Source organism: Mugil cephalus, chromosome 1 (genome assembly GCF_022458985.1).
Source record: "Mugil cephalus isolate CIBA_MC_2020 chromosome 1, CIBA_Mcephalus_1.1, whole genome shotgun sequence".
In the NCBI taxonomy this organism is placed as follows: domain Eukaryota; kingdom Metazoa; phylum Chordata; class Actinopteri; order Mugiliformes; family Mugilidae; genus Mugil; species Mugil cephalus.
In genome coordinates this window covers 31,426,407-31,437,121 of record NC_061770.1, presented here as the reverse complement: position 1 = coordinate 31,437,121, position 10,715 = coordinate 31,426,407, and the positions used below count along the sequence as shown (strand labels likewise).

Genomic DNA, 10,715 nt, shown 5'->3' with positions numbered 1-10,715 from the left:
TGGTGGATGTGGTTGAGTTAAACTGATCACACATAGAACACAGAGACCTCAGATTTCACATCAATCTTCTTTGGTGTCATTGGTCAACACGGTTTCCATGGTGATTGACCTAAATAAAAGCAAGGCTGACAACAAACCAGTAACTCTTCCTGTGATACAGACCAGTGGTTGTGGCTAAAGAGGTCAAAGGAAGTCAGTCTCTGCATCAACACAACAGGAACAAATGGTCAAAAGCACATTGTCAGGTTAGGTTGAAATTTCCATTCCACTGAACTGGCTTAAGCCTTAAGTTGGAACACCAAGAACTCACTAAGTTGAAATTTCTTAACTCATTATCTTAAGTTGATTTAAATAATAGAAACCAGCCAGGAGAACTTATTGAGTCGGTGCCTTTTTGTAGTGTGTTGTTTCATATTCTGCTTATAACAAGACTCCAACAAACATGTCTTCTGTTCTTTTTGCAGCTGATGCCAAAAAGAGAGATTCTGATCATCTGGTGCTGGAATGATGAGTCTCTGCTGGAACAAAAGAAGAAGAAGCAGGACATCATATAATCTATTAGCTATGCTTACATGACATTTAGTCTGTGAAAGTTCTGTTTGCCAAGCTTTTTATGTAAAGTACTGTATATTATTTGCATTTCCTCTCTCAAACGTAACATGTGTTGCCATTTTTTAAAAAAAATATAAATTGTCAACAAATGAGTTAATGAATCAAAATGATTTCTTCCTGTTGGTCGGCAGAACTAGAGATATTTAAGCCTTCATCAAAGAGTCGGATGAACAGACAGATATGAAAGTGTTCAAAAAAAATGATTTGTGCATCACCAGTAGTTTTCAGTAGTTTCGATAGCTGCCTTGTTATAAATTGCTGTTTTTGGTATGTAGACACAGAGAAATGAGTAAATATTGTGTGTGTTTAAAGAGAAACTTTTATCGGACGCATCTATTTAAGTTGGAGATCAGCCCTGTGAAGTCTTACTGGTTGAGGTCTTTTCATTGTTGTCTGTTGCCCCCTTTTGGCCGTTCGTCAGAGTTACAGTCCTGGGGATGAAACTGTGTTTGTGGTGGGTGGTTTTGGTGTACAGTGATCTGTATGAGGAGTCTAAACAGGTTGTATCCGGCGTGTGAGGAGTCCGTGGAGATTTTACTGGCCCACTTCCTGACCCTGGACCAGTGGGGGTCCTGGATGGAGGGAATCAATCAATCAACTTTATTTCTATAGCACATTTAAAAATCACAGGGGAAGCCAAAGTGCTTCACATTGGGACATAAAATAGGTTTAAGATTAAGATAAAAGGCATAAAAGATCCAGTACCAATAATCTTCTCTGCAGTCTGTCCCTGTCCTGTCTGGCAGCTGATCCAAACCAGACCATGATGGACGAGAACAGAACAGACAGAAAACAGAGAATATCTGGGAGGTCCACCTTAGATCATGTGAGATTGTGGAACCTGAATGAATCCACTGTGGGGACTGAGGAGTTCACTTCCTGAAGTCCATTACCATCTCCACAGTTTTGACTGGGTTTACTTCAAGGTGGTTCTGACTGCACCAGAGGACCAGCTGTTAGGGTTAGGGTTAGGGTTGTGGCTGGTGTTAGGGTTACAGTTGGGGTTTTTAATGTTTGATACACAAATTGTCAGCACTATTTTAGCTTTGTACCATGCTAAGCTACCTATTAGTATGTGTTGCTAGCAGCAGGCTAATGTGGTGGCCTCATTGCTCTCTTGCTCACTGAAACTAGCCTCAGCTCACATCACCTGGTATTTATTATTTTATGGAATTTAATTATTGTGTGTTTTTAGTTTGAGTTAATTTATTTGGGAAATGTTCTTTTAGAACATTTAAAGAGTCTTTAACGACATTTAAAGACATCTAAGTGGTTGACCCTGTTGTTAGAGATGAGGCATCATTTCAAAAGGTGTGATTGGTTGATCCTAAAAGCTGGATACAAATACACCTTTGGTGATAATGAACATAGAAGTGACCATCAAATCTATAGAGGTCGTCTGTGATCTTAATCCCGTATGAAATGTTCATGTCTGTGATTTGTAAAGTAATAATTACACCACATATTACCTGAACCATAATCCTCTTAACACAGAGGTCCTCTGATACATAACCAGTGTGAATCAACATCTCTAGGGGTGAGTTTTTACTTTTTAGAGAGTTTTGTTTTATTTGCATCTTTTTCTGCCTCTTAAGAATTATGAAGGATGTTAAAAATCAAAGTCTGGACAGATGTTAGAGAGCAAAGTTAAGATGTTGCTGGACTATTAACTTTATACAGATGAAATCATTAAATCAACCATCAATGTGTTAGTTGACCTTAGGAGCTCTCGGAAGATTCTTTAGGAATACCTTTTATCTTTACCAACTGTTAACACCAAGAACCTTTAGTGGTGTGTGTGGAACCCTTACCCAGAATATACCAGAGGAAGTGTTTAATCAGTTGTTGGGTGCTATTTGTTTCTGATTGAATGACAAAGTGTAAACTTCTAATAACCACAGTATGGATAAACAATAACTGGGTGAATAGTCCTGTTTTCAAACATCACGTCCTGAATATAATAAAAACCCAGATCAGAACAGGGAGGAGGGTGCATGTGAATAAAAGCTGTAAGTCAGCAACACAAACATCTGGTTTCAGTTAAAGAGAGATCCAGCGTTTGACTCAAAACTTTTATCATTATTTAATGTTATTCTGACATTTCATACATACATATAAATCTCCCAACACCCCTTTCATTAAAAATATAATTTACAAAGTGCATATAATCACAGAAATAGTCAAAAATATGATGATGACAATAATCAAAAACAACATACTTGGAAGGAAATGAAAGGGTCAAGGCAAACAAATAGGACTCATTTATAATGAAGTAATATTTTCACATTTGATAAAAGAAGTAAAAAACACACAAAAATGAATTGAATAGCAACACAATACGATAAAAATGTACATCTGATTAGTTGTTTATTTGATATTAAAGCTTTAAAAACACATTAAAGATGAATCTGGATATCTGTGAACAGTAATAGAAACAATCTCCTCAGAGTCCTCCTTGAGTTAAAACCCATCTCCCATTGTAGAGTCACATAAACACTAGTAAGTACGGTAGGTGTGTAAAGCTCAAACAGGGGGACAGTTTTCACAGGTCTGTCCACACAACAACACAACACACACCCATATTGGATAGTTTCACTTGTAACAGCAGCTCTGTTAATGATTTAATGATTTCACATTGGATTGTTGGCTTTGTTTCAGTCATTAAATATGCAGTGTCATTGAAATACTTCAAATAAAAGTTCACCTTCATCTCCTACGTATCTGTTTTTACAGTGCTTTAGTTCAGTCACACTGGGACTGAAAGTGGTTACATATCACCGCCACAGGCACAGAGACACTGTCCGATCATTTTGGGCTATAGCATCCCATCATCTCCCACTCTGCCTTTTAGGAGACTCAACATCTCTTGGCCCGGACAAAACAAACAATAAACTACTCATGGCCCTAACTATCGCCAAGAAAACTATCCTCAACAACTGGAAATCAAAAAATAACATAAATTTGGCTCATTGGAAGAATGTTCTCACAGACCACATCTGTCTGGAAAACTCATCTCAACAAAAAAACAGAAACTCAGGCCATCTGGTCAGATTTTGTCACATTTTTGCAAACATGACTCCGTTCAATACTTCTGCCAGTAACTTCATTAATATTCTTATCAAGTAATTTACAAGGCATGGGATGCATGAGGAGGAGGGAATAGGTAGATAATTCTGACATTACTATTACTATTATAATTACTATTACTGTCATCTATTCTTTATTACTGTTATATACTGGCTCTGCCTCGGGTCCTGCTGTGGCTGACGTGGTGGGCCTGTCCTGTGATATCACTGCCACTAAACAAAGACTTCAGAATAGAGCCGGGCTATTTAGACTTTAGACTGAGCTTTGCTGTATCAATCAAGGTTTGTTTTAAAACCAGTTCAGCCTAAAGTGATGCCAAAACAAGCTGGAGCTGCATCACATCCTCAGCTTGTTCAAACTCAAAGGATTAGTAGTAATAACAAACAAGAGGAGTCACAGTGAGAGGCTTAAATGATTCATGAGTGTAAATCTAAAACTTATTTCTCTGAGGTTCTCCCCTCCAAACTGTGGCTCAGTGTAAACTTTAAAATGCAGCAGCAACAACCAGTTTATTTTAACATTCATTCCAAACTGTTCCTCACCATCTTTCCCTGGTCCTCGCTTGGGGATGACCCTGGTGACCTGTTGGTGGTAATGGCTGAAACATCCTATGAAGTCCTATAAATCCTATTCTAACCTATTTATTACTACTACTGATGATGTGGTCCACAGCTCAGAGGTTCTAAATCTTGATTAACCAAACTAATTCCCTTGATCTTTGACTAAACCTACCAGATGAGTTACTTTCTACCTTTTTACTTCATTTACCTTTAAAAGGATCCATATATAAACTGAGAACTCTTGAGTGACATGAACTGGCCCATGAATTACATCCTGAATCTTATTTGGTTTGTGCACACATTAAATATTCCACCTTTTCACAGTGTGTCTGCAGCCTCTGTCACAACTGAACTAACTCATTCTGCAGCTTTACAAACTCTAGCATTGCGGCATATCTGACTAACCCTAACCCTAAATCCCTCTAACCCTAACCCTAACCCTAACCCTAACCCTGACAAAACCAGAAAGTGTTTGTGTGTGGAAAAACTAAAACCAAAACAAGGTGGTGTTCAACCAATACAGAGAACAAAAAACACAACGCTTAATTTCCATTTCAACTCCATGGGCTCAGATGATGACAGTAAAATCTAACTGTGGAACATTGAGTTCACTAGGACAGATTTGGTTCAATGACTGCATTTTAAAAAAAAGTAATCACATTAAAAATAGTTTCTAAAAAAAAAAAAGAAAAGAAAAGAAATCGACATTTTCAGCAGATGGTTCACAGCTTCCAAAACTGACTCAAGGCTACAAGCCTAAGATGTGAACACCATTTGGAAAGCACACACAGACCTTAGCAACTTAAGAAAGAACATCCTCCTATTTAAATAGTTATTTTATGTGACGTCCTGAACATACCTGATTTAAAACCATAGAATAAAAATAATGGAATCAGCGAGTGTTCCTTTTTCTGGCGGGGCTTTTCTTTTCCTGGTGTTGTGCAGACTCATTGAGAGGCTTCAGCTCATGCTGCTCAGCATCATTCGGTTGTTGTGCGTTCTGCTGTGGCTGTTGATCTGTTAGACATAAAACCAGCAGCATCAGAATTGTTGTGTTTGGTCAATGAGTAAAACTCAAAGGAAGTTCAGATATTAACTTGATTACTTGGAGGTGAATCCACTGTATGAAATGAAAACTGTGTAGTACAGTAGAAACTGAAAGTGTTCATATTTTGGGTAGGCGTTTTGTTTTTAATAACTGGGACCAGTATATGTGAGTAAAAAACGTTAATTTAAAACACAATTCTTGCTTTAACATGAGGTAAATGTTGGTCTCATTATTACACTGTAACCCTGTGAATAGATCTGGGTGGAGTTATAGGTGGATAGTGAAAGGCAGCAGCCTGGTGTACGACTGGAGGCAGCCTTACTACCACTGGTTCAACAAACAATGACACAGCTGTTGATGTCTGTGATTTCCATAGGATTACCTTGTTGGGGTGTTTCCTCATGGTGAAAGAAGTCTCTGACTGAGAAAACAAAGAAGACACAAGACTGATGGTCAGAACTGGATGAAGAAAAGTGAGGTCATTTAATGTAAAGAGTCAGTCTGGATCATCTCTGTCCTGGTTGTGATGTCTCTAGTTACTGGTGATGACAGAAGTTGAGGTCTAACACTAATCAGTCAGACAGTCAATGGCTTTTCTCTCCATCTTTCTATCAACAACTGGGATGTGATTTTATGCTTCACAGTCTTTGATCAAACTGAACTACTGCTAAGAGCTGACTGACTACACTGGAAATGGAGAAACTTGATGTTTTCCACCTGACTACATCCAACCAAACGTTGACGTCATCATGAATCAAACTGAGGAAACTGAGCTGAATAATCAGGTTGAAGTGGACGGATGGTTTCACATCCTCTACATTATGTTTAATGTCAAGATGTGTGGAAGAAGAAAGGGGTGATTTACCTTCATCCCGTTTCCAAATCAATATGACGATGATGACAATGATGACAAGAAGAACAGCAGCACCACCAACACCACCACCTATTATCCCACCAGTCACAGTATCTAGAACAATATAAGAGACACTGAGTTGAGTCCACTGAGATAAAACAAGCTACAGAGCAGATATTAACAGTTGACAAACTTCCATTGATTCAGTTTCAAACTATTTTCATGCTGGAAAAACTGGAGAGTGAGTGGAGGTCTGTCACGATGGAGCAGCCTCTAGTGGTCATCAGAGGAACTACACTGTGCATAAACATCTTGAATCAGTTTCAGTCCTGCAGGTGGTAAATGTCTTGACATTCAAAACAAGTTATATCTGTGTTTTCTTTCATTTTTTATGTAATGTCTCCCTCACTTCTCTGGTTTAAAAGTTAAATTTGAGGAACTTTCTCTTTCAGTTCTTACCTTTGTCACGTTCTTCCTCTCCTCTGGAAGTTTGATCTGATAATGAACATGAAACAAAACATTAAATATGTGATGAAAGAAATGAACAGTTTGACCTGAAGTGAGATGTAAAAACAAATATTCACACTCACTAGAACTACTGATGTTTCTTTGCTCCTGAACTGTTGAAATGAAAAAGTGAGTTAAACATTGACATGTTTAAAATGTAAAATGATTCTTCTTTCATTGTAAAATGTTTCACCATTAGCTGTACTCACCAACTAAGGAAAGTTTCCCCTTCTTGACCTGACTGTTCCGTTTGCGAACATAGCAGGTGTAATCTCCAGCATCATTTGTAGTCACATTGGTCAGTTTCAGGGAAATGTTTCCATGAATCATTTCATCACGGAAGAGAGAAGTTCTGCCTTTGAACTGCTCGTGTTGAGATACTACACTATCGTCCAAACTACGATAGAAGTGAACAGTGTTCTTTTCATAGTGTTTCCACTCCACTGTTAGACTTGTCACATCATGTGGAGGCTTCAGGTGACACGGCAGGATGACGTCTTCACCAACTACTCCTACAACTGGTTCATCGGAGCCGATCACCTCAGGCTCAACTGGAGAAACAAACAGTGAATTTAGATTAGGAGTCTTCTACATGACAGGATGATGATCTACGACACTAGGGAGGAACAATTTGAAGTGAACAAGGACTGATGATGATGACAGGACTCTAAATGACAAGTCTAACAATTCAATAAAGGAGCTGAGTCAGTTTTCATTTCATCTATGGAAGCAGTTGCTCCTGGTACAAGGCCCAGATGCAACACGCCCAGGACAGCCTGCAGTCCGCATAAAAGGCAGGTGTTGGTGTGGAGGACGCCATCCTCTACCTGCTACACTTTGTCCACTCCTATCTGAATAAGGGAAGCGGAGCAGTGAGGATTCTGTTTTTGGACTTCTCCAGCGCCTTTAACTCCATCCAGCCCCTACCTTGTAGACTGGATGTCCAACTACCTCACCGACAGGCCACAGTACATCAGGCTGAAGGACACCATGTCTGACACTGTGGTCAGCAGCATATGGGCCACCCAGGGCACAGTGCTGGACCCTCATCTCTTCACCCTGGACACCTAGGACTTCTGTTACAACTCCGGCGTCTGGTGGGGAACTTTGCTGAGTGGTGCCACATTAACCACCTACAGCTCAACACCTCTAAGACAACGGAGTTGGTCATTGACTTTGGGAGGTCTACACCAAGAACGCGACCATTCGTGCTGGAGGGAGCCGAGGTGGAGGCGGTGGGATCGTACAAATACCTAGGGCCGTGGCTGGACAATAAACTGGACTGGACGACACACACCAACCACCTGTACGGGAAGGGAAAACAGGTTGTGCTTCCTAAGGAGACTGCGGTCTTTCAACATCTGCAGCAAACTGCTGTGGATGTTTTATCAGTCTGTGGTCACAAGTGTCCTTTTCTACACTGTGGTGTGCAAGAACGACACATCCAGACTGGATAAACTCATCAGGCAGGCCAGCTCGGTAGTCAGCACGAAGCTGGACTCTGTGGTGACGGTGGCAGAAATGAGGACACTGGACAAACTGCTGGACATTATGGACAATACCAGCCGCCCTCTGCACACCGTCATGAGCAACCAGAGGAAAAGGAACAGGCCACGGAGGACGGAAGGGAAAGAGTAGTGGTAGTCACTCACCCACTGTGCAATATTTGTAATTTGCAATTTAATCTGTTAAGAGTTTATCGTTATAGTTGACTGCATAGTCAACTATGCAGACAAATGCAGACAAATGCGGGAAAAAAAAAGTTTATCGTTATTTTGTACATTGTTTATTTCTCTTATTTCGTCTTTTTTATATAGCTGCTGGAAATATAATTTCCCTGAGGAAGTCATGCCAAAGGGATCAATAAAGATAAGTTCAAGTCTAGACACTGATCAGCTGTTATCACAAACATTTAGTTAACAAGGAGCTCACAGCAGCGACTGGATTGATTCACGCCCAGCTTCGAAAATCGAAAGTAAAAAAAAAAAAAGTACGCCACAACAACATGGGAAACTACTGGGATGTTTCGGATTCTCTGGTTAATGTTAAACGAATGACGGACACGTGAGAAGAATCTGAATTAATGCCAAAACAAATAAAGATCAGCTGCTGAATCCAAACAGATCCAGACTCACCTGTACTTTGAAGCTTCGCACAGACGAGGAAGTAGGAAAAAACAAATAAAAGTTCCGCTAACTTCACATTCCAACAGAACATTATTGTCGAGCGATAAAGAACTAAAAAAAAACAAAAAACAAAAAAAAAACGGGATGCACCACTGCTTTGTTAAAAACGCGAATTAAAAAACTGAGGGGTGAACGGCGGAAGAGGACGTTCAACAAGTCACGCGTTTCCATTAAACTATTACGCCAACATTCTTTGATGAGTCATTCACAAACTGAGGAGGGAGTCCAGTAAACCAACAACAACCAAGCAGTAACTTGACACTAACGCCGTCAAATAATTAACACATAGAAAGAAACAATAGAATAGAAACACATAGAAAATAGATAAGACACATTTAAATGCTGTATTATAACAAGACAACATCTCTATGAATATAAATAATAATGTGATCATACCATCTTCATATAACAAGAAACGAGATGAAATCAAGAACAATGGCTCAAATTCACATGAAATTAATTTCTACCAATTCATGTATCTTATATTTATTCGTGTCACATTTGATTTTATCATATTTTTATAGAAATTAAGAGTAAAACAGCAGCATGCTGCTGTCACCAAAACAAAGATTATAGTTACCATCTCCAGGTCCAGAATAGCTGAATCACTTCCACAACTTCAGACCTGCTCAAAATGACCAGAATTTCAAGAGTTTTACGGATTTTAACCCTTTAAATGCAAGTCAGAAAATACTAAGTTTTAAATCATTTTTACAAAAAAAAAGAAAAAAAAGACAAAAATTTAATTATTTTTCATAAAATAAACAGTAGGATGATGGGGCTTTGGTGGTACTAGAGCCTTGAATATGTGAAGGATTAACAATAAAATTGATTTGATTGCATCATTGTTATTTATGTGGTGTCATATTGAAAAGTTTGCACCCTCTGGACACCTTTGTGGCAAAAATGTACATATGCAAAAAAAAAACAGATGTAAAATCCTCACACATGAATATTTTTTTTATTGCTTTTTCCATAAATCACAACTTCAGACCTGCTCAAAAATACCAGAGGATTTAATAAATCAAAAGTGAACAACTGTAAATCAAGTATCTAGAGAAAATAAAAAGTTGACATGTCATCACAGACACTTCATCAAACTTTCTGAAGCAGAGTCAGAAGAGTTTGTGTTGGCATGAGGTGATATTTGTGATATCAGGTGGTACTGGAATAAAATATAGAATTTTAATCTTGTTGCAGCATAGCAACAGGCTAACAAGGGTCTACGTTTATTACATGACAATATCATCATCATCATCAGCATCAACAGGTGACAGCTGCACACCTTTAGTCTCTACATTGAGTCAAGAGTCAGAACATTTCACCATGCTGCTTTAGGACTGACTTTATTTGACACACAACAGGACACATTCGAATGAAACCTGACATGTTCCCTTTCCGTGGTAGAAAACCAAGGCCAGTTCATCCAGACGTTCCTCTTGCATGCTTCTCTTTTATCAGCTGTTTTTCTAGAAGTATTCCAGCTCACCACTAGATGTCATCACTAAGCTGACTCCAACAGGCCTCCTTTTCTTGTGTTACTGGAAGACTTTTTATCACAAACCTGCAGGAGATTCGTTTACTAAATCTGGGTTAAAACTGATTGGTAGCAGATATGCGGTCGAAAAAGATATGCGGTCATGAATGTAAGGCAGTGCAACACAGTAACAAAATATGGTATGAAACAGTGCCCTGGACTCTCATATTCCCATGAAAGTGAAATAACAACCTCGACAGACGTTATGAACCCAAACTGTTTCATTAAAGTGTTGAGTGATGATGAAATATGCAAAGAAAGGTGTTTGATACAAGTACAGTGCAACTTCTTGGTTGTTTCGGACCTGTGGCTTTCAGCAAAGAGA

General features: G+C 39.0%; 1 protein-coding gene across 1 annotated transcript; it reads right to left on the bottom strand.

The window, feature by feature from the left end:
* Window positions 1–2,680: 2,680 nt before the first annotated feature.
* LOC125016117 (myelin-oligodendrocyte glycoprotein-like) lies at window positions 2,681–8,986 on the bottom strand. Its single transcript, XM_047598314.1, has 7 exons — window positions 8,803–8,986; window positions 6,877–7,218; window positions 6,751–6,780; window positions 6,620–6,655; window positions 6,173–6,274; window positions 5,690–5,728; window positions 2,681–5,276 (listed from the first exon to the last, which is right to left on the bottom strand). The coding sequence occupies exons 1-7, from the start codon at window positions 8,882–8,884 to the stop codon at window positions 5,152–5,154; spliced, it is 756 nt and encodes a 251-aa protein (XP_047454270.1). The 5' UTR covers window positions 8,885–8,986; the 3' UTR covers window positions 2,681–5,151.
* Window positions 8,987–10,715: the final 1,729 nt, after the last annotated feature.